Raw genomic sequence first — 24,095 nt, 5'->3', positions numbered from 1 at the left:
AATTTAAAAAAAAGTTTTGTACCCAGTAGGGCAAACACTGTGTTGTAAAACTGCAGGGATGAAAGGATGGTCAAAAGGATTAGTTTATATCTCTCCTCTTAGCTACCAATGCCTCCAACTCTTGTTGGACCAGCTGGCAACTTCCAAAGAAACAGTGAGACATGGCATGGCAGAAGTGAGGTGTGGAGAGCAGAGTCCAGTCCAGTCCAGAGGAGAGTGGATGCAGGGCATGTGAAGGACACCAATCTTGGTTGCTGTGTCGGCAGCTATGCACAGAGCAGCGATGCTGGATGTGGAGGAGGAGATAAAGCACTAGCAGCAGGATTCCTGTAAAGGAGGAGAAGGTTGGACTGTGGCTCTAAGATATGGGCAGGGCATCTTATCATCAGTATAAAACTGAATGGCTTCAGGTGTTTTGCTGTGGGATGCTGATAGATGCAACTGGAAATATGGATGTGATCAGTTCAACATGCAATCTACCTGTTTGCATTTTATGACTAGTGATTAATGGTGAACAGGTAAAGAAATATTCTGTTCTCTGTGAATTGCAAAATCATTTTGTATTTAATTTGGATTTTGTATTGAAAACATAGAGAGAATGGTTCCTTAACTTTTTAATGGTTTGTCCTTGATTCTATCTTAGTCTCTTGGAAAGAAAGAAGGGACCTTCACAATTTACCAGGAGCTAAGGGTAACTACTTTTCTTGAGATGTGATGGTACCTTTCATCAGATAAGTGACTTCTTGTTCCTGAGAAGAGGATACTAATTTTTGTCTTGAGTTGCTATCCACGCTTCTGTTTCAGAGTACTGTGTATTTATTTAAAAAGTACATATTTAATATTTCATTCTTTAAAAATAAATTTGGTTTTAAATATTTATAAGTAGATGCTGCTTGTTTCTTTTTATGAACAAACCACAGAAATCAATGTATACCAGGTTAGCATTCACTAAAAGCATGTTTTTCAGAAAGAGATGGAAAGGATACAGATATAAACTACTTATGTGGCTAACGTGATAATCAGAATTTATAATGCACACATGGGATATCTGTTTTTCTTCTGTTCAGTAAATTTTTTGTTGACCTACTCTGAGTTTGCTGGGATGCCTACATGGTTTTGGGAAATGTGTCAGCAGAAAGTTCCTGAAAATTGCAAGAGTTCTGAGCTCTTTAGTGTCATTGGTTTGTGTTCCTACTAATAGGACAGACTGGGACTAGAGAGACTGACTTCTGAGAAATCAGCTGAGGGTATTTTGTGTATCTTCGGGAAGAGGGTACTTTATTATTCTGTCTACAACTTCCTTGTGAGGGGGTGGAAAGGGAGGTGCTGTCCACCCTGTGTCAGGTGTCCAGTGACAAGATGCAAGGGAATGACATAAAGCTGCGTCAGGGAAGTTTAGACTGGATGTTAGGGAAAAGTTGTTTGCTGAGAGTTGTGGTCAAGCACTGGAATCAGTTCTGCAGAAAAGTGGTTGTGACCCCAAATCTGTCAAGAGTTCAGGAAGCATTTGGACAACACTTCTAAGTACCTGGGTTGCCCTGTATGGTCAGGAGCTGGACTGGACTATCCTCACGGGTCCTTTCCAACTCAGCATATTCTATGACTCAAGTAAAATTATTTTAACGTGACAATATTGGTGCAATTTCTTGCAGGAAGCAGCTGCTAGTCTTTCAGTTTTGTTATCTAGTCACTTGTGCTTAGCTTGCTGTTCACCTGCACAGCTAAACACTGTAACTGGGTATGAAATGGGAATTCAGCTTGAATTGCTTTGTTTTTTGGTTTTCTTTTTTCTCTTTTGTCCTGAAGGAGATTGAGTGCTTTCACTAACACTTCCATGCTCTCAGATATAAGGGTAGTAATTCCATAAACTGCTTTGATTTCTTTCCCCTGGATTAGATTTTTGCTGACTTCCAATCTGATTCCAGCACGAGAAGCAGCTCAGCTAGGAGCAGCAGCTATAGCAGCACAAATGTTGAAACAGGAATGGGAAAAGGAATCCATTTAATTAAATCAAGAACCGGTTGGCTTACAGCTGTCTTCAAAAGCACAACTTTAAATGGAGCAGATCTTCAGGCAATGACTGGGTTTTTCTTCTGAGAAGGAAACATAACTCATCTTGTGGTTGAAACATTTGTTGCTGAGTATGGATGTGAACCAGGTCCAATTTCTGATCCTTCTACAGGCCTTGATGATGCTGACCAGCACACAGTGGCTCTAGTGCCTCTCAGCAGTATAAATGAGATGCTGCTTCCTGCCTTTCTCATGTTTGGGGAGTAAGTTTAATGTCAGGGTATACAGATGCTGTAGGAGTGCACATGTTGGGTAACCTTACTGTAATAGGCTTGGTGACACTCCTTGGCAGTTGCAGCCTTGCTAGATTTAGGCAGTGTGTTCCTCTTTCAGTGGGTTTTAGTTGGCTCTATTGCCAGGATTTTGCTGTGTGTTTGACTGGCAGTCAGTAAGGAAGATGAGATCCTTCCCAAATGGGAAGCTGAGTGCATTATAGGGAGTGAGAGGATCAAGGTAACTCTGACTCCTGTACATATTTTTTTTTATTCCTCCTTTTTCCCTGGAACATTCATTTGTAATTATTGGAGGGAAGCATAATTAAAAAATACTGTGACATAGTTTCAGCCCTAAGATGATTCTTTTTCTTTCTAACCTGTATTTGCCTCTCTTCTTACATCCTGTCCTGACAAAATTAAAACAAAATAAAACTACTCTTTTTCAGCCTTTATATAGTAAATTAAAGCATGCTGAAACAACATTGTAGGATGTATTATGCTGTAGGTTTGGTTTGGATCCAGGATTATATTTATGATGCAAATTCCCCAGATGTGAAGTATATGAACTCTTTCAGATGAGTGTAAAACCAAAACGTTGTCTGTATGGACATAGGTGACAGTGTCAGCATCTGATGGTCCAAGGACTGGGAGAGCACTAGCTTGGAACAAATATTCCTGTTTCCCTACAAAAAAGAGTGTATGCAAGATGGACTCAGGATCATCACCAGCAGCTATTCGGCTCTGAAGGTGCTTATGCACCTATTGTACCACACAGCTTGCTAATGCAGTCTCTGAAGCCTTTGAACATCCCCAGAGGCTCACAAATGAAAAACCTGATGGCTCTTGTTGTTCTTTATTGTGGACTCCATGTATTTTGATGGTTTGTGCTTTTATTATTCTATGTAGGACTGTTTTCCTCCAAGTTCACACTTAGCATTCACCCACGCTTGGCATTGACTAAAAGAAGAGAATTACAGACATAGCTATAAATCAGTGTGATGCTTTCAAGTACTCAGTGTTAGGTTCTGAAATTTCATAGTTCCTTATAAAGCTAAGTTTACATTTTCAAGTCATATTTATCTCTCTCTCTCTCTCTCTCTCTCTCTCTCTCTCTCTCTCTATATATATATATATATGTCTTGAAGAAAGACAGACAAAAGGTTCCACAAGGGGTATTTTAATGCACTGATTTGAAATACAGGAATAAAGCAGATATAAAGAATTTAGTGTTGTCATTGATAACCTCTGCATCCCAGTAATCTTAGCTGTGATTTGATGATTTTTAGCTAGGAGAAAAAGTTGTGTAAGCTTCTTCTTAGTGATTATTTGTACGTTGCAAGAATGCCTTTTTTTTGTTGTTGAAGCTGTTTTCTGGAGCACTTCTATCCTGCCAGCTCCATGGAGATGTGTTGATACAATGCCAGATTTCATGGAACACAACTTTCCTTCCAGCCTTCAAGTATTGAAAGGGGATTTTTACAGAAGACTCACTGCTGAATTCTGTCTGAGACTCACTATGGTTTTACAGTAGCTTATTTGTCTCACAATGGGAGTTACTGTATGTGTAAGGAGGAAATCTCTTTAATGCTGAAAATGAGGTTTTGTATGCCAGTGTTACTGTATCAAAGCATGTTACTTGTAGTACTGCGTGACACTGATTTTAGCTTTAACAACCCCCCCCCCAAGAAAACGCCAACAAAAAAACCCCAAAACCAAAAAACCCACAAAACTCCAACACAAAATGCTACTATAACCTCAAAACAGCAGAAAAAGAAAAATCTGAGGCAAACATTATATGTTGAATTTTTAAGAAGGTAATGATGGGCAGAACCTTGACATCTGAATTTGTGATCCTAGCAGAAGAGAGGATCTGTCATAGAAGAGGCAGAAACACCAAGAGGATGTGATGTTTTGTACCTGCTTACAATCTTAGTGTGCCTTACATATTAATAACAAATTTATGAAGTGTATTTAGATTTAAGTTTTTTTACTGTGGTTTTGTTTCTCTTAGTATTCTCTTTCTGCTGAGAGGTATAAATGGATATCTGCCCATGTAAATTAGTTTTGAAAAAATGTCTTCAGTACTGATAAGGGCAGAAAAAAGGAGTATGATCTGTCTTGATTTCTGCTGGACCCTGTGTAACTCGCTTGTGAGTCAGTTGTTGGGGTACAGGGAGCTCCTGTACTTCTGATAACTGGATGTTCTGCTGTCATCTGTATACTGTTACTATTTCATTCTATAAACTGAAAAATTGCACATTGCTTATTTCTCATGTGTCAAGCAGGAATGGTTTCTGTGATTAACTTGAAGATGTTAACTGTGTGGAGGAGAGCAAGAAAGATTAGCTGGGAGAGGGAAATATCATCCTTGGTGCTCAGGTTACTGTGCACAGGCAGATAATGTGTGGGAAAGACATAAAATGTGTCCCCACCCTGGGAAAGTCTCTGACCAGAGCTCAGCCTTCTTTGGGCATCAGAGCGAAATAACCACACAAAAAGCTGTATTAACAGGGGACCTTGATAAGGCTGCTTGAGCTTTGCGATGATTTTTTTGGGGGTGGTGGGTTGGCTTTTTTGTGTTGTTTCTCTTTGTTATTTTTCTTTTTAAATTGTTTTTACTACTGTCTTGAGTGTCGCTTTCTGTCACTCATAGTATCTTTCTTGATTTCAATTCTTGATCACATGGCACTTCGTGATAATGCTGTAGTATAGTAGCTACCAGAAGATGGACTTTGTGGGAACAGATGGCACACTTGGCTCAGGATAAAAATAGTTGGGAATTTTCAATTCACTTAGACTCAGCTGTTGAATACAGACACAAAATATTTAGTTCATTTTTTCCATGAAAGCACCCAAAATAAATCTGCTTTTCCCTCACATAGGTTAGTTGCCATTTCCAGGTTTCTGGTATATAGGTAACGTCAAATGTTGGTGGGAGTGTCAAAATCAGGAAAATTTGTTTTGTGGGTGTAAAGCTTCACCTGGAGGAACTCCAGGGATGTTGCTTTATTTTAATTTAAATAATTTAAATCTTCATGGACTGTCCATGTGTTTCCTGACACATATCAGGAACTTTCTGCTGCTGCTGTGTGGTTGTTCAGGTGAACGTTGATGTTGCTTTGACTGCGAAGAATTTTAAGGATTGTGATACATAGGGTGATAGCCTGAAAAAACATCATTGCAGGTGTTTCCCAGTGGTAAAGTCTTTCCTGCCTGCTGAGAACTGGGAGTGGAGGAGGTTTGTTGGGAGTAGAAGTATAATGGCAATTCAACATTAATCTTGTGCTTTTTCTTTTGTTGTTTGACCTACATTATTGGTCTCTTCCATCTTCTCTGTGTGTCATATGTATAATAAATGTGTATAAATTGCGTGTGTATATATAGAACATAAATGTACACAAAGTGTACTTGTGTGTATATGCATATATGACATCCAGAGGGTTTCTTGTACAGAAAAGGAATATAAGAAAACTTGACACTTCTGTGTGATATTTAAAATTTTGGATTAACTGAATTATGTGAAAATGTAACACTTCAGTGTGACATTTTAGAGCAACTGCTGGGAGTAAAAGAGTTTTAAGAACAGAATTTTTTTCTGGAAAAATTCCATTTTAAAAGGTTTTTCATGGTGAATGTTAGATATGGGAAATGGGGAACACTGTGTATTGCCATAAAATGGATGTTGTTTGACAAAAAATTCAATCCTTGATCCCTTTTTTACTTTCCCTTCCAATTTAAGGTTAATTGGAGTTCTGAGAAACAAATTACTGAATTTGCTACTGGTTTAGCTTGAGGTCATTGGAGGATCTGGATGGCATGTTGTCCCTGCAGGAGGGCTCCTGAGGCCTCACCAGGTGGCCTTTATCACATGGACTGTGACCCAGACAGTTATTTCGAGCACTTTAAATCCAGTAAGGCTCTGTTAAATGGGATCAATGTAAGTCAGCAAGCCTAGCTGCAACTTAGGTTTTCTTTATATAATCAAGGCATTTGCTTTTGATAACCCTTGCTGTTTGTGAAGGAGGAAGGCTGGGACAAATGTACTTCAAATGGTCTGCAGGAGTTATTTGTACGTTATTGTAGTCTGAAACACTAAGAAAAGGTTTGTTTACAATTGTTTCAATATACTATTGTGAGTTCTTCCAGCATCAAATTGTCTGAAGCAGTGTAAAGGAATTATAGGGTAATGGTTCTTGTCACAGAATTTTCCCATTTCTGTAGGGTAGATAGAATGCAACTGTATATAATCTAAACTCCTAAAAGAATGTGCATCAGATAACCAAAACAGGCTTAAAGTAAGCACTGCAAGATGTTTAATGCCATCATTCAAGAGACTGTTGAAAGAGTCATACTTATAGCAGTTTCTCAGTGGTGTATCCTAAACTGGGACATGAAAAGCCACGCTTAGTCTTATTTTGTCAGCTGAAGAAGTTTATTTGTAATGATGCTTTTTGGACTGTAGTAGATGGGTAGGGAACAAAGAAATTTCCTTCAGGTGGTGGTATTGTTAATTAAGTACCAGTGTTTACTCAATAGCAGTTCTCTTGGTTTTGTCATATTCTTGTTTTAATTATTATTTGTTGCTTTGTGGTATTACTATGCTAGAAAAATTAAGAGGTACTAAACAGGTGGGAATCAATAGTGTGGCAGTACACAGTAAGTTACTTCAACCATTATTTACTTCTAAGGCTTAATTTATGTTAGCCAGTTCATGGAAATACTTCTGGGGTTTGAGATAGTGGCCTGTAGACATTTTCTCAGCTGTCTGGGCTGCTGAGTTTTGCTGTGGAAAGTGAGAACTGTGTGGCTCTGTCTGCATAGCACACTCTGCTCACATCTGATTAAGATCCAAGCCAGTTTCCAGATGTCATCTGGAAACATTTCGACCTGCTAGTGGAGGGCTGTTCCTGACCTAATTAGCTTGGTGGTATAACTAGCTCTCTGCTGCTTTGTGATTTTGTTCCTTTTGACTTCATCTGGTTTACACTTCTCGCTGAATGTTACCATGTAGGGTACTAAAGGTCAAAACAAAATTAGATTTTACAATCTGCTGCACTTCCAGTCAGTGTTTCAGTACTTCTAAATTTTCATACATGTAATCATTAGGTATTCCAAGTACAAAGAGCTGAATAATTCAGCAGCCGTATGGCTCGCACATGTCGAGATGATACAAAAGGGGGGGTGATCAATCTAAGTCTTCTTTCCTGTGCTGTAGGACAAAGCACAGCTTCCTCCTCTTTCTGTTCTGAGTTTCTCCTAGCTCTGGCTGGATGCTTCTTTTCAAGAAAGAGGTGGTATTTTTAAAGGGTAAATGCCACTTGAGAGGTTGACAGTATAGTGTAGTAAGGTATTTATATTTTCATTTCGTTCAACCCTGCTTTAAAAAACAAAAGGCTACCACTATTTCTTTATATGCACAAGCAAAGTATTTTTTAGCTGCTGTACCAAACTGGACAAATGAAATTTAAACAAGCTCCAACAAATGCGTAGTGTGCATCTTTGCTGTAAAGACAAATAATAAAAACAAAGGGAAACAAATGGTGACTCAGTTCAATTCTGTTTGCTTGAATAGGAGAAGGGATAATAATAAATTCTTGGGGTATAATAGAGAAAGGTCATATGAATGAAAACCGTGTTTTTGGTGCAGCATAAGTACTTTGTGATTGAAACAAGTCCGTTCTTAAGATAGCAAAAATGAAACAAATGCTCTTACATGATTTGAAAAGAGGTTTTTTTGCTTTCTCAAGTGCCTGCATAACATTTACATTGTATTTGGTGTTAGTCTAGCAGTGTTAGGTTGAAATTGTAAAATTGATAGTGGCGGTAAGATTTTTATTGTTTTTTTTTACATGTGTGAATGCAGTGGAGCAGATGTTCAGAACAGCATGGAATATTCCTTGTTCCCTGTCCCACCATCTCTTTCACACTGAGCCATCTGGAAGGGACTAGGAGCAGGATGAGCAGCCATCACGCTAAGAACAAGATTAACGTGTCGGCATCTTTTGTTGATACTTTAAACTGGTCACTGTTTATTCAGCAGAAAGAAACAATGGGACGTCTCATGACTCCCTGTGTGCTAAGATCATTCACGTGAATATGGAAAGAAGCAGAAGAGAAAATGTCATTTATATTGAACAACTAATAAATTTAATGGTAGTCAGGCTGGACTTAGACCCATACAGGCAGAAACCAACTTTTCTCTCATTCAGCTGTATTGATGTATTGATGGCCACTTTTTAACATTAAGCTCAGTGTCAAGTAATAGCGTTCTGTTAAAACAGATTCAGATTTACTTATTTGGGAAAAGACTCTGTACATGTTTTTCAGTTCATGCTCTTAATGAACTTTTTTTTTTTTTTACCCTGAATTTTTCTTTTTTACAGAAATAAGTATACCATGTGCGGATGTCTTTCAGTTTACTCAGTTGGATTTCTTTTTTACCCTTTAGCCTTACATCTTTTGAGACAAAGTGTAAATGTTCTGGTTTAATGAACAAAGTTTTGGTTGGAGAAAAGACAGCTTGTGGTTTAGAAGCGAGGGACTTTAGTCATGTGTGAAGGTGCCCTGGATCATCTGTATTCTGAAACAGAATGAGTAGTAAAGGGTGGGTGGATCTGATGCTGGCAGAGTGATTTGATTCAGTGCAGCAAGCTATTGCATTGTGCACTCTGTGAACTTCTGTTAAATTTCAGGTAAGCAAATCTGTTTCTGAATAGATATCTGAGCAACACTGGGTGTCAAGGAAGACTAAAATGTGTTAGTAAAGGAGAAATTGGATTTCAAAGCTTACTACACAGGTTCAGTGGTACCACAGTGTATTTCTTGCATTGTTTTTTGTTTCTTTCAAAGAAGAGAATTTTAAGGAATTGAAATCTGAAATCATATTCAGGAAGGCTATTTCAAAATGAGATGCTTAAAGTCTGAAACTGCTACTGTAGTGCCATAAGCTGTTCTAAGGGAGAAGATAATCAGAAGAAAGTGACACAATTCAAGATAGCAGCTTTCAGATCTCTGTTTTCAGGATAAAGATAAGCATGAGAAAAGTAAGAGAGGGTAGAACTAGTTAAGGGATATGCATAGATGTTCTGGGGAAAGCTTGTTCTATGAAGAAATGGGGTGATGGAATTAAGTAAATATTCGTGTTTTAAAAAAAGTACTTCAGTATGACAAATATACTGTGTATATGCTTCTCCTGTATTTTTATGAAAATGATAAGGCATGTTTAAAAAGTATAAAGATTTAAGTGACAGGAGTTAAAAAATCCAATGCAATTTACTGGCAAAGATTTTTGCATATTGGGCAGTGGAAAAAATGCTGTGAGTATAAATGGCAAAGTCCATTAATTTGAACAGTGAGAACTTAATACAGGAGATGCATTCTGTATTCCATAGGTATTTTGCAGTTGGGCTTGAAAAGTTGCCTACTTGGAAATTGAGATAAAGCAGCGTTAACCTTTCATTAAGTGGCTTCATTAGCAGAGAGTGAGAAATACCTTTATTTTTTCCTTGAACAATGGTGAAGCCGTTTAATTGGATGAGATGTATGTGATCCCTTATTTTGGAGCAGGAGGTGAAACTTCATCATAATCTGTCTGTACTTCCTGATGATAAGCCTTTTATTTTCTTAAAAACTGCTGTGAAAAGTGTTGCAAATGGGAAGAATTATTCTTGGGATTGTGGCTTTGATATGTTACAGTTCTGTTGAGAGGAAAAAGTAAATGCAATAACTTTGAAGTGGTCCCTCAGTCTTCTTTTCTTTGTTGTGGGACTCGGCAGTAAACTGTAGACACAAGTATTTAAGCAGAAGTTCATGTGACTTTTGACACTATCAAAGACTGGCAGGTGCCCAAAGATCATCTTGAACTACAGTCAGCGGGTAATGCAAACATGGGGTTGTAGAACAAATGGGAAAATACCCCAAAATACTCATCCTGGAAGCTGTAGAGAAAATAAGTCAAATTCTGACATCATAGATGTTGATATTATTTTAAAGCCTTTTATATTACAATCTGTAGTGTCAAAGAAAGAATAGCTACTTAAAAATTTTAGGTTGAATCATCCTCAGGGCCTCTTTTCCTACATTTGTGAATGTTATCTTTTCTATGCATGTTTATAGTTAATCAGAAATATTGAGAATAAATGTAAAGTACCTGTAAATGTTCACTACTGTGAAGATCTGTTCACTTTTTTCTCTCCCAACTTTTTAATTAATGGAAATTCCTGAATTAATGCCTTCACCATTTAATGGTTCTGCAAACTTTTGTGTTGCAGGCCCACTCTGTTAACAGAGGTGGCTATTGTTCTGCTTCTTACAAGTCTTTTGGATATATGAAGGGATGACTAGGAAAATGTACATCCATACAATTTTGGATTGCAGATAAGCAAAACTAATTACCATCCCTTCTCCTGTTGTCCTTTCCCTTGTCATTACTTAATGCCTTGATTTCCTTCATAATATCACTGGACCATAAAATCTGCCCTGAAGATCTCAGCACAGACAAAAACTCTGCCAAATAAAGAAAAGAAAACAAAACAACCGTCCAAGTTGGTGAACCTTCAGAAGCAGCTCATTGCAACGGACATTGAAGAGCTCTATTAAAGAAACAAAATAGCTTTAGGAATTTCTGTGCCCTTTTCATCATTGCTAGTGCTTAGATTGGTATGATGCGAGAGGAAGATGAGAAGTGGTGGTCTGATGCTGAGAGGAAAAAACCTGCTTTCATTCCAGCCTTGACTCGCGTCCCTTTCACGCAGACCTGGCAATCAGGAGGAAGATCTGTGAAAACGATGGTGTATATTGGCTGTATATTAAACTGTAGTGAGGAGGACATTTTCTAGGCACTTCTCTTTACATATATTGTTGAAAGATGTGGGGTTTTTTGTGGATAAGAAATGTTCTTGATTTTTAATTATCCTTAGGAAATAGAATTCAATTAGATTTTGTGCATAGTTATATCAAAAGTCTGCCTTTGCATCACCAAACTCCTATCAAAATCAAGAGTTGCATTAAAAATTATGTGAAATGTGAAAAAATATGTATATTAACTAAAAAATACAATGTCCCTCTGATTGGGTTAGCTCTAATAAAAGTGAAGTACTTGGTACTTAAAGAATGATTGTGGTTTAGTAAAACAATATTTTGTTTTGATAGTAATTACATAGTAATGTGGCTGAGAGAGGAATTGCATACTTGATAGAATTCTAATAGCTAGAAGAGACTATTAAAAATTAGTCTTGTTTAGAAGCCTGTTGATAAAAAATAATTCTGTGGTATTAGAGAGCACTGTGAGACAATAACTGATGGCTAAATATTCTGTATTGTTTTGCAGTACACAAAATGTGGATTCAGATTCTTGTTAGAATGAAGCCAGTTAAAAAAAAGAAAAAAGCACAAAACTTTTAAAATTACAGAAGAATGCCATTAGATGAATATTGAATTCAATAATTTCCAGAATATATGCTAGTTATGTTTGGTTTTTAACTTGTCATTGCTGATCAGGTAGTAAATGACATTCAGAGATGACAAGTAGGAAAGGTTCACAAACATCGGGTTCTTGGTCACGTAGGATAAGGAAAAACCAGAAAGGAGCATGCACTACAGGCATATTTATTCCTTTCCTTCCATTAGAATAGGAGGCATAGCAGTGTTTATTCTCCATGTAGCTGTTTGTTTTTGTCTTGTGAAGGATGAAGAGCCTTTGGATGACATAGAGATCTGTGATAATGGCACCTCCTTGGGGGGAAAAAAGGGAATGGGAGAGCATCTTGAAAGCTGGTGCTTGGGGTCTTTCACCTTTCTGCTTCCTCTTCTATTCCAGTTTAGCACATAACAAGTCTTGAAGGTGGGTGATGGCAGGCTATCTAGAATTACAAACCTGAACAGGAAAATGGCAGTATTACTAAATTTGGTATCATTCAGAGATGGAAATTGTGTGTAGATTTGACTGTTAGGACATCAGATACGAGAAAACTTAACTGTCTGTAAAGGTTTTAAATGTTGAAATGCCCTAGACATGGAGACTGTGATTAGGAGATAGTGTAACTTGGTTGTGTGGCTTGATGTGAGCAAACCAATGGTATTTCTCTGGTTTTGATGAGGTGAAATGCAGTTCTAGATTGAGACACTGAAATTTAGGTGAGTGTCTATCAGAGCTTACACATGAGGTGTTTGAGCACACTGTGTCATTCTTGAATCTGTCAAGAGATGCAGGGATTTGGTTGCTCTCTGGGCTTCTGCTGAGCTCATAGATATGTAGTCATACAAATTGAGGTGCTTAATTCTGAATGGAATCCCATCTGGTACATTACTCATGGCAAGCTGTGTATTCAGTCTGTCTCGTTTTTCTTCTCCATAGAAAGAGAATTATGGTATGTTCTCTTTTTATAGAGAGCTGGGAGATTCATCAATGGAAAGCTCAAAGCTCTCTGAAAAGAATAGACTATATTCAGGGAGAATTTAGAATTGATGTATAGTAAACTCTTTTTCATGGTAAAATGTTCAGCTTTGTCATATTTTACTAGAGGATATAAGAAGAAATCTCTGAAGAGTTTAAGAAAGGGGTTGAACAGTGTCTTTGAGAAAATGTAATAAGTAAACATTCACAAGTAGGGAGGCTGTTTAATGGATTGGAATTTGTTTTGTGGTATTAGTGAATATGTAAAGAACTTAAAGAACCATAAAATTCAGGTACATTATTTTTAGCACTCGTGTAAATTGCAGTGCCTTTTTGGGGTTGTGAAAGGACAAAAGGCAGGTTTGGGGAACAGCTGGTACTTCAAGTTTTTGCCAGTAGCTCAAATATTTGAAAAATCCATCTTGTCTCTTGTAATAGCTGTGCTCTGCTGTTGTTTGGAAAGATTGCACATGCTGTTTTTCATCTTTCAAGTTTGTTACTGTACATCTGCTCTCTACAAGATTTTTCAAGAATCTGACTTGCCAAGGCAGTGTCAGACTTCTTGCAAGCAGTTTAACAGCTGCTGTCCAGGGCAAGGCAGTCTGAGTTGACCTGGAGTGGTACTTCTCTGGCTGTGGGGGAAGCATGCAAAGAAAAGCAGAAATACTTTAAGTCTTTACATAGCACACTTGCCTCTACAGCAGTGAGTACTGGGATGAATGCATTCTAATTTTAAGACAAAGGGCAAGTTGTTATGGAGTTGTTATACAAGTTTTTATGGGAGGGGGAGAGAGAAAGAAGAGAAAGGGAGGTGAGAATACTGAGGAAGCGTGCAAAATCTGAATTTTAATGGGATGATCTAAGCTAATTCAAGCTTTTGATGTCCTGTCCTTTCAGAATGTGTGTGGAAATCGAGTTGCTGATGCCTGGAGGCTTTGGAGAGCAGTGTCCATTTGTACTCCAGTGAGAGTTCAGTCCAGCCAGATGTCAAATCTGATCCATGTCCAGTGAGGCACTCATGGGTTTAGTGAGATGTTAAGCGGCATCTCACCCTCTTAGTTTTTCTTCTCTCCCCTTTTGACTCCTCTAGTTTTTCTGGTCTGCCACTAATGTGTCATACATTACCATTTCAGCCAGTTCTATATGTGCAATATAGCATCTTTCTAGAGTCTTGTGCTTGATGCAGCTGATGGTTTAAAGGCAGCTGTCAGGTGTAGGTGGCCTCACAGTGGAGATGAACCCCTTTATCCAAACTACAAGTTTTTGGTTTCATTGTGTACTTAGATGGAGTAAAATGAGTAAAAAAATTACAGACTTAGGATTGGGACCAATCTACTGCACTGACATAATTTCTGAAAATAATGATTGATTTGCATTAGATTTTTCAGTTATTTGTGGATGGAAGTTGTTCTGTTTTGGGCTGGGGTGGAGTTTTTTTTTTTCACGGTGGCTAGTAGGGAGCTGAGATTCAGATTGTGCTCAACCCACGGTTGATAAATTAGAGGTGCTATTGCTGAGCAGGGCTTACACAGAGCCACAGCCTTTTCTGTTTATTGTACTTCGATGTTGTCAAGGAGAATACTGGAGTGCTTGGGAGATTTCGGAAGAGACACAGCTGGGACAGGTGACCCAGAATGACCATGGTAGTATTCCAGACCATGTGACATCATGGTCAGTGTATAAAGTGAGGAGAAGAAGGAGGAAGAAGGGGGGATGTTTGGAGTGATGGTGCAGTACTTTGACTACCCAGGTCACCATTATGTGTGATGGGCCTCTGCTCTTCTGGAGACGTCTGAACACCTGCCTGCCTTGGGAAGCAGTGAATTAATTCCTTGGTGTGCTTTTCTTGCATGGGCAGCTTTTGCTTTCCCTATTAAACTGTATTTATCTCAATCTATGAGTTTTCTATCTTTTACTCTCTTGATTCTCTCCCTAGTCCGGCTGGTGGGAGACAGGGAGAGCAACTGTCTGGGGGGCTTGGCTCTTGGCTGGGGTTAAACCATGGCAGAAGTGAAGAGAAGTTATTAAACCTCTGTACTGCAAAATTGAATATGATTTCTAAATGCCGGTGTATTTAATATAGTGACATCACAGTGTATTTCTTGTCTAGAAAGAAACTGGGTCTGAGTGTGACTCAAAACAGGTGGAAGATGAATGTGGAAGGCAGTGGAATTGCCATTTCAAATTCTTGGTTTCTGCTCCTGGTAACACACTCCCTTCAGTCTGGTTGTGTCTTATGAGGACCCTGTAATTCAGAGACTCTTCTGTCTTGATTCCTCATCTGACTTCTTGCTACATACATTTTGAAATTAATTTAGCCTCACTTCTCATGCATTTTCTTTAAAAAGGATTAAGTTCATCTGAGTTGTGTGTGGTGAAGAAAAAGGTGGTTGTGCTTTAGTAGTAAGGACACAAGCTTTTTACTTAGTAATAGGTTAATATCTGAATAGGTCTGTAAGTGGTTAATTCAGTTAGGTAGAGGGTTTAAATTAGAATAAACTTAATGCAGTTGCAGAGTTCTTTTTTTCTTTTCCTCTGATTAGGAGTAGGTAGTGGATTGCTTAATTTCTTGCATATATTTACTCACTGGTGTTCAGTTTACTTTTTGGAATTAAACGTCAAACTGAAATGAGGTTGCTACATAATAATTTAAATCATGCATTCAAATATGTAAGTTGTTTATTTTCCCCTATCCTCAGCTGTGGTGTGTGCTTTAGCCTGCTCTTTAGAGTAATGGGATTTCTTGTGTTGGTCTGTCACTCTCCTGGTAGTTCTTGAGCACACTGGACCATTTTATCAGTAAGTGACAAGAAAACAAAAAGCTCAAGCTGCAGTTGTATGTTTTCTTCAAATTAGCTTTTACAGGCAAGAAAGAACACTGTGTGGAGAAGGGACTGAAGTAAGAGCTCCTGGTGGAAGGCATTCTGATTGTACCCAGTGTGGTAGGTGTTTCAAGGGGTAGCAGATGATGAGCTGGGCCCATAGTGCTTCCAGTGGGCTAGTGGGGGAGTTGGGTGAACTGCAAGAGCTAAGGGCAGGGGGCAGCTCTGAGAGTGCTAGACAGAAAGCCATGGGAAAACCAGCCTTGTCATATAATTAATTAAGCATTAATTTGTGCTCCTTTTAATTTATTTCTTACAAATTATGTTTATATGAAATGCATTTTCACTGTAACATTCACATTACAGTGGAAGAATTCCTCATAATTACTTCTATTTCGTAGCTCCAGTGCACTAGCCTGTTTACAGAGTGCTGGTGCTAGAAGTTGCTCTTCAGTAATAGTGAATTTGCAGTTTTGACTTACTGTTCAGAAAAGTGTCTGCAGGGATATGAAGTAGTATTTTGAAATGTATATGGTTGTAGAGGAATACAAAAACATAGAACAGAAACAGGAAAGGTTTTTTATCAAACACAGAAATTGTTCATCTGTTACCTCTGATGTGTTGTGTAAAATTTAGCAAACTCAGCTAACCTTAAATTCTGACATATTCAAATTGTCTCATATTAAGAAAGCAGTGCAATATAATTCAAGACTACTGCTTAGAAGTCATGAGCTTGTTCCTTCCTGACCTGTTATGAAATAGTCTTACAGTTAAATAGTTTCTTTTTGTTCATTAAGGCTGTTAAGCTTTTAGAAATGTTCTTGAGAATAAAATATTTTAAATTTCAGGCGGAAGTCCTTACAAAAATTACTGTGCAGCATTTGAAAGACAAAAGGATTTTTTAATTTACTAATGTGATTTTAATTAGAGAAATTGAAAGGCTACTTTAATTGCTTTAATACAGCAAAAAAAGAAATTTTCAGCTAAGTCTTTCCCAAATGACTATGTCCTTGGTAATAATGTAACTTCTTGTTCCAGAAAATTTCCATGCCACATGCTTTTAAACAGAGTATTATTCATGAGTAGTACATGGACATTGAATTGTTGCTGTTAAAAATGTAATCGAGTTGAGTATTGTGTAAGTATAGTTTTAAAGAACTGCTTTAGATGTTTTTGTTATATATTGCTTCCCTTTTAGGATAATTCTGTCTCACTTGGGCATCCTTGCTCTCAAAGCTGCTCTCTGCAGGACAGTGTTTTCTATGCCATTGTGCCCTTTTTGTGATGCTTTGAGATCTCTTTTTGTTTTCGTTTTCCCCATCTGCTGTGGTTTAGGAATGGTACTGCACAATTTACTTCTCCTCCCGAGAGAGACTTTCCAAACCCCACTGTTACTCGCTCACTCCCCTTCTCCCCCTGTTCTGCCCCCCAGCCCCGGGTGTGCACAAAAGGCAAAGATCACAGCTTGAGATTAAACAATTTACTGGAAACAGCAATGAGATAAGAAAACAAACAGTAGCAGCAACAATATTAATAAGAAAAATGTATAAAAAGAGAATTATTCACATGCAAAAATGCTCAAAAAATGCAGAGCCTGACTTGACAGAAGCCAGGTTGTTCCTGACTGTAGAGGAATGCACTGACTCTTGGAAACGGGAGAGGAATCCCTTTTCCCTGCCTCTGGCAATGATGTGAGATGGTATCAAATAACACAATGTCTTGGTCCCTCCCCTTGGTCTGGGCTGGAACCAAGACATCATCCTCATTTATTTAATTTCTACAAGAAAACCAGTTCTGACAACCTTAGTTTTCTCAGATAAATGTCTTCCTGCATCTGGCATGTTCTCAAAAGCTGTTCAGTGAATGCGGTTATCCCATTCAGAATGCCATACAGCTCCACCTGTGGAAAACCATCTTCTTCCTCATGCAGCCTAATTCTGAGAGGCACTTGCCCTTACGTGTCAGATGAATTTATCATTTTTGCTGAAAACTGTCAGAGCTGGGGTAGGTCGGTGTCTGACGTAATTGGGGGCTGTAGTGCTTGGTCGGTCTGTTGGTGGCCAGCTTGCCAAGGCAGGATGCCAGCCTGCTCCAGACAGTGACCTTTCCTGCCACTCCTGTGGGGACTGCCAGTTTTTTCTAAATGCAAATGTGCACTGAAGTCCAGTGATTCTGGAACTGCAGCACAAGTCTGTGAATACCGTAAATCTTACACCAAATCTAAGGCAGAAAGCCTACATTGCCTATATTGCCTTTACTCTCTGCTGCTCTGCAGTGTTCCTGTCATATTCTGGCAGGAGTACACAACTCCAGTGCCCCGGTAGGAATTGTACAGTATCTTACAGTGGGAAGGCTGGAGCAAGGCTTTAAAAGAAGAAAGGTGAAGTACTTTTTGGAGAAAAAAGCCTGAATGTATGCTACACTGGTTCAGAGCTCTGAATTTCATTTTTGTAAATGTCATATGTATTTGTTTGTAAATTCCAGATTGTGAGCCATGCCTTTGGTGAAAAGGAACATTGAACCACGGCATCTCTGCCGAGGAGCTCTGCCAGAGGGAATTACAAGTGAACTGGAATGTGTAACAAATAGCACCCTTGCTGCTATCATACGCCAGCTAAGCAGCTTAAGTAAGTATCTGTAACTTCCTGCAAGTATTTGATTAATGATGAAAAGCTTTGAGATGGATTGTTTTAAATAGCAAAAGTATTGTATGGGCCATTACCATTTATATATTGTAATTATATGCTATAATAATAATTGCCTTTATGCTCTTCTATATTTTGAAGTTTATTAAAAACCCAATTCTCCCCCCACCCCCAAAAACAAATCAACAAAAAACCAAACAAGCAGGAAAAAAAACTACTACCAAGAAAAGTCCCAACCAAAAGACCAGAGCATAGAAGACCAGGAATTTTTCTAAGTGAGAGAAATTAGTGCAAGAAACAAGACCAACACTTGAGTTCTACAGAATTGAGCCAGCAAACTCTTCTGCCTCTTGACATCAAATGACACATTTGACTGAAATTTTAGTTTTTTGTAGTGTGCTAGTATTTCTTAAGCCTTCTCTTTTATACATATGTGTGTTCAATTCATATGAATGAAATTAAGCACATTGAAAGGATGCCATTTGCTGAGCAGGCTACTCTTGAGGCAGGCTAACATCAGCTCTGTTCAGAGTGGCCTACACACCACACCTGTCAGGTGACACCACCACTAGCAATTCTAGAAGCGTGACTGGAGTGTTTGCAAGATGAACAATATTTTTGATGAAAGGGATAAGAGATGTTTTTCAGACAGTCTTTAACAATCAGCAGCTGTTGTTTGTGCTGATAACGCTGCTCCTAGAAAAGAAATTACTGCTTCATCAGTTGCTTCTCTTTGTAAATAGACATGGTTTTAAAACTGGGAGTCTGTATGGAGCTCAGACTGTAGGGCCCACTGGCGTTTAGTTCATGATGATAGGAAAAAGCCTTTGCTTAGGGAAAGAGGACAAGAGACACAGCATTTCCTCTTTGCAGTAGTCAGGGATTTAGGGATTTTTCTGAGCTGGAAGTCCATCTGAATCATCCTATGTAATGAGCATTTGTAAAACTATCATCTGTGGTATTGCTTAGATCTGTTGAAATAGGGATTACACCTTCTTCTTGACCAATGACCTTTGGCAGAATGTCCCACAATGGAAGTTGACCTGTTTCTTCCTTTTGACACCTTCTCATTCTGGTGTGATGAAAAATAATGAAAGGCGCTTTCATCTTGTGCATTTCCATAATAATTTGTGATTTTGTTAAGTCTTTATCCTCTTCTCCTGGTGATATCTTTCCCAGGTTGAAGTGACCTGATCTGTAAGTGATCTTTTTGAACAGAAACCATTTTGTATTTCTGATCACTGTTATTTCTGCTTTGGATATGTAAGTTAGGGTAAACAGAAGTCTGTTTTATCGTTATTGCCCTAGGAATTTGTAGAATTTTGATTGTTGCTGAGCATTGAATTATTATTTTCAAATAAGCTTGCAAGTGATCCTCTGACCTTTCTTGAACAGCAGCTTACGATTTTATGTCTAATGTTATTGAGAGTTACTTTGTGTTTGCATTGTCATTGCGTTTCATTGTTTTTTCAGACAGTTGCTTAGTAGTGCCATCCTTAAGTTTCAGAAAAGTGAGAATGGCTAATGTTCTAATACTGAAGGAGACCTCATTTTGAGTGATAAGACCTCATTTTCAATGATAGCACCTCATTTTGGTATTGTGCTATGATTGTCCAAATGAAGAAAATACACTTTTTACTTGTCTGACTTGCTAGGAATGTGTACAGCTTTCATTTATCCAGATTTGGTCTTGGGGCTAATCTATTATACAGTGTATTTAGATCCTCTTATGATTGTTGCCGAGGAACTGACTACTTATATTCATATCCAGCAGTTTTCCCTTAGCAGATTTCTAGGGTCATCTGAAGTCTTTGTAGACAGCCCCTAAAGTTCTGTTAGTGTCAAGTTAAAGATCTATGCAAATAAATGATGTGTCCTTAGTCTTAACAGATGACTACGTGGTATTTAACAAGTGAAATGTACCCCTGTTCTCATCCACAGTCTGAAATATGTCATGTTTGCAGAGGGTTTTTTCTGCAGACAGCATTTGCTTTGCCTGTCTTTTGAGCCAACTGGGAGCAAGGAAATGATCACAGAAAAATGCTGTGCTGGAGCTGAAGTAGAATGTCCTGCTGACTGCATCAGAGCTGGTTGGTGTTCCCACAGCTTGAGGCGTAGAGCAAGAATGTTCAGGTCTATCTTGCAGTCACACTGGTTTTTTAGTGTTGCACTATGAGTTCAGTGTGGATTTTAAAAACTGGCAGGTCTGTACTGTTGCATACAAACTTGGCTTGCTTCTGCCTCTGCTCTTTTTGGGAGACGTGAACAAGTTCCTATCCAAAGGGAATGTGCTTTCAGGAGAGTGTTTTCTGTATTATGTTTTCAGATTTGGGTTCATTTCCAGCCAGCTGGCTCCCAGCACAGGCAGAGTGAGCAGCATTCTGTATGACACTGTGCACTTTTATGTAAGGCAGAATCTTGTCTACGGGATTCACCTCTACTTGGGAAGAGAGAATCTTCTGGAGGGGAAGGACAGGGAGCATTTGCAGCCAGTACCTCTAAGTAGCATGGAGGAAGTGTAATCTGTGGAGATTTGGAAGACTTTTTTTTCATGCAGAGAACAATATTCACCAACTTGCCTCCTGGTATTTTCTTGGGTAGATTGGCCATTGGCTGTTTCAGTAGTTTTCGTGCAGGCCTGAGCACACTACATCCCCCTGTGTCACTTTCCTCTGTAGTACTGCTGAACCAGGCTGGGTTGGAAAGGCTGCTTTTTTGCCATTAAGTATCATGCTGGAGGTGCTGTGAGAAAGGAGATGGGAATCAAGACCTAGTCAGTAACAGCCTACCACTTTTGCATCTTTAAAAAAAGAGGAGGGGTAAAGCATGATTCTTATGTTTCTAGTTAATCCAGTTACAGTGATTCCACCCACCCATAGAATCCACTGTCTTATGTAGTTGGAGGGAAACTTAGAAGAAAAGACGGCATAATTTCTTAGATGGGTTTTTTAATTAATGTATAGGTTGGCCACATGTTGGGAAACACCTATTGTTTTTTAAATTATTGTCTTACAGTACCAAAATCAGCTCTTAAATTGAAAGACATATTTTTTCCTGCTTATTTCTGTTTTGTTAAAGATCTAATTTAAACAATGGCAACATAGAAAACACTTGAAGTATTATTTTATTTCTAAAACTTCTTGCATCATGTTACTCACAACAACATGTCCAACACTGCTTTACCATGTCACTGTTTTCACAGACAGGAGATTGACAATCTGTCTTTCACATGTTCTGGGCTAGGAAGTGTTGAAAAAAAATCAAATATTAAAAGAAGTATGCTCCCACTTTGCCTTCTGAAAGATAACTGACAAACATCCATCTCCTCGACTTCTCTAGGGGTGATGTGTTTAATTCTAGGATGTGGCAGTCCTCTCTCAGCAGGCTGATTTCAATATATTAACATAAACTACCATCTATTAAAATTGATTGAGCTCTGAATACTGGTGGCTGAAGAATGTAATAACTGCTTTATTTAGCTGAAGAATTGAAAAGCTTATTTTTTCCATAGCCTGGAATAACATCTTCATTTGAAGCAACTAAATCAAGTGGGGATTATAAGTAAATTTCAACTAGCTGCTGGGAACACTTAGAGAACACTCCTAGTGTGAAGGCAGTTCACTGGCACGGGTAGCCCAGAGGAGTTGTGGAGCGTCCATCCTTGAAAGTGTTCAAAACCCAGCTGGTCAAAGTCCTGTCTCATTGTGCTTTGAGCCTGGAATTGGAGCAGATGATTTTCAACTTCAGCTATTCTGTGGCTGTGTTTGACTTCTGTTTTGGAGGGGCAGGAGATTAGGAACAGGTAGATAGCATAGCCTTCTTATCCACCTTCCACATATATATATATTAAGCAGAGCTTGTATACATTGACATATCTTAACATTTTGGGTTAGTTATTGGCTGATCTTACATGTAGTAATGAAAACTATTACTGGTTAAGTTCTTCATTCACAGACAATCACTTTTTTCCTTGTGATTGATTCACAGTGTTTTCAGATAATGTTTTAGGCTAGTTGTTGTTCCTCACCCCTCCCAGGTAAGTGACCAAGAAAAGACCAGATTGTCCTGTTGATTTCCTCAGTGTGGCCATTTTTTTACAATGAGTTATTATCTCCAGATGTTCACAGAATGGGATCTTAACTGAAATTTTCATTGTCTTTTTACTTTTCTTTGTGAAGTATTAAGGTTGCTTATTGGAGCAACTTAAAATATCAATAATGGCTGCTTTGGAAGTCCCTGTCATTTAGGCATATTCCGTATTCTTTCAACTTAATTGGAAAGTTTTACTCCCCCCCCACCCCATCCCCTTCTATTTCTGCTCTTCAGACTCTTGATACAGGTCACAACAAGATGAGCTTAATTCAGAAGTAGTGTTTTAAAATTAGTTTTTGTTTAAAAAACATGGTTAAATGCAGGAGGCAGGACTTTTCTTTCTACAAGGATTTCTTGAGTGGGTTGGGCTGCAGAAATTGTAGAAATTGATATTTCATTTTAAATGAAATATCAGTATCTGGGTAGGAGGGACCATCAGTTCAGTGAGTGGGAGTAATGAGTTTGGGTGAAATCTGAAATTTGTAGGGAAGTTCTGGGGCAGGTGAACTATTTAAACTGGGGATCTGGAGCCACTGATCTGGAGTGGATGAGAGTTGTGGAGTGGGGCATGAAGAGAATCAAAGATGAGTGTGCCTAGTCCTGTGGGAGAACTGGGAGAGGAATGGCCAAGGACAACGATCTGTGCATCAGGGTGGGATTTGGTTTATCATGTGGCACCTTCTGTCCACTGTAGCACTTTCAGGGAAGGGCCTGAGGCTGCAAATCTGTGCTAAGCACTGGTGAGGCCACACTTTGAGTATGGTGTCCTGCAGTGTCCACTTCTGGGCCCCTCAGTTCAGGCACGACATTGAGGTGCTGGAGTGGATTCAGGGGACATCAGAGCGGGTTAAGGGTCTGGAGCACAAGTCTGAGGATCAGCTGAGGGAGCTGGGGGTGTTGTGCCTGGAGAAAAAGAGTCCTTATTGTTCTCTACAAGTGCCTGAAAGGAGGGTGTAGGCAGGTGGGGGTTGGCCTCTTTTCCCAGGTGACAAGTGACAGGATGAAAGGACAAAGTCTTAAGCTGCTTCAGGAGAAGTTTAGGTCAGATGTGAGGAAGAATTTCTTCTCAGAAAGTGTGATTAGAAATTGCAATGGGCTGCCCAGGAGATTATGGAGTCACCATCCCTTGGAGATATTTAAGGAAAGACAGGATCTTGCTCTTGGTGCCATGGTCTAGTTGATGTGGTAGTGTTTGAACATAGGTTGGACTCATTGATCTCAGAGGTCTTGTCCATCCTAATTGATTCAGTGATTTGGTGATCTGGACTGCATTGTCCACTGTCACAGTGATTGAGAACATACAGCAGGTGAAAGGGAGGCTGAAAAGGTTGTGCACCAAGTCCAGCATGGCCCTGGGTAAATGTGGTCAGTGACCTCTGACCCTCTCTCAAATGATTCCAGGGACAGCAGCGTTTGCAGTCGGCAATTGTAGAGGTAAGTGGGCTGCTGTTTTTATCTGTTTAACGCTGTTTTAATTTTGATGTTGGCCTGTGCTACTGTGGATTGCAAGATTTTAATTTCAAAATCTACTTCAGAAGCTTTTATTGACTGCAGTAACTTCAGGCCTTTTCATCACAGAGGCAGGTTTTAATGCTCAGTTGTCTGTCAGTTGGCACTAGCTCAGCTACATAAGGATTAGAATTTGTAAGTCTCCCTGTGTTTTTAAGAAGACTGCTAACCAGGATGTCCAGAAGAATAGACTTCAGCCAGAATTTATGGTATATTTTGACTTTTTTGCACACATCTTATGCCTCAAATTTTGCTGAATGACAAACTGCGCTGTTCTAATCCTACAGCTACTGTGTTTTATTATATTTCATGGTACTGAAGCCATTTGTCTTGTGTTTTGTAAGCCACT

At 38.9% G+C, this 24,095-nt stretch overlaps 1 protein-coding gene across 5 annotated transcripts in view; it reads left to right on the top strand.

Annotated features, from left to right (window-relative positions):
- Positions 1-24,095, top strand: part of WASF3 (WASP family member 3) — a 64,413-nt gene that overhangs the window by 24,562 nt on the left and 15,756 nt on the right. For 3 of the 5 annotated variants that reach the window (XM_039718780.1, XM_039718776.1, XM_039718777.1), the window contains one exon: positions 17,985-18,127. In XM_039718780.1, coding sequence (XP_039574714.1) covers positions 17,995-18,127 — 133 coding nt within the window. In that variant the 5' untranslated portion in view covers positions 17,985-17,994. Of the gene's footprint in view, positions 1-16,599; positions 16,639-17,829; positions 17,881-17,984; positions 18,128-24,095 lie in introns of those variants that run through there. The other 2 variants (XM_039718779.1, XM_039718778.1) reach the window with 2 other exon arrangements.

Source organism: Passer montanus, unplaced genomic scaffold (assembly GCF_014805655.1).
Source record: "Passer montanus isolate IOZ18808 unplaced genomic scaffold, ASM1480565v1 scaffold4, whole genome shotgun sequence".
Classification (NCBI taxonomy): Eukaryota; Metazoa; Chordata; class Aves; order Passeriformes; family Passeridae; genus Passer; species Passer montanus.
This window is presented reverse-complemented; position numbering and strand designations above follow the sequence as displayed.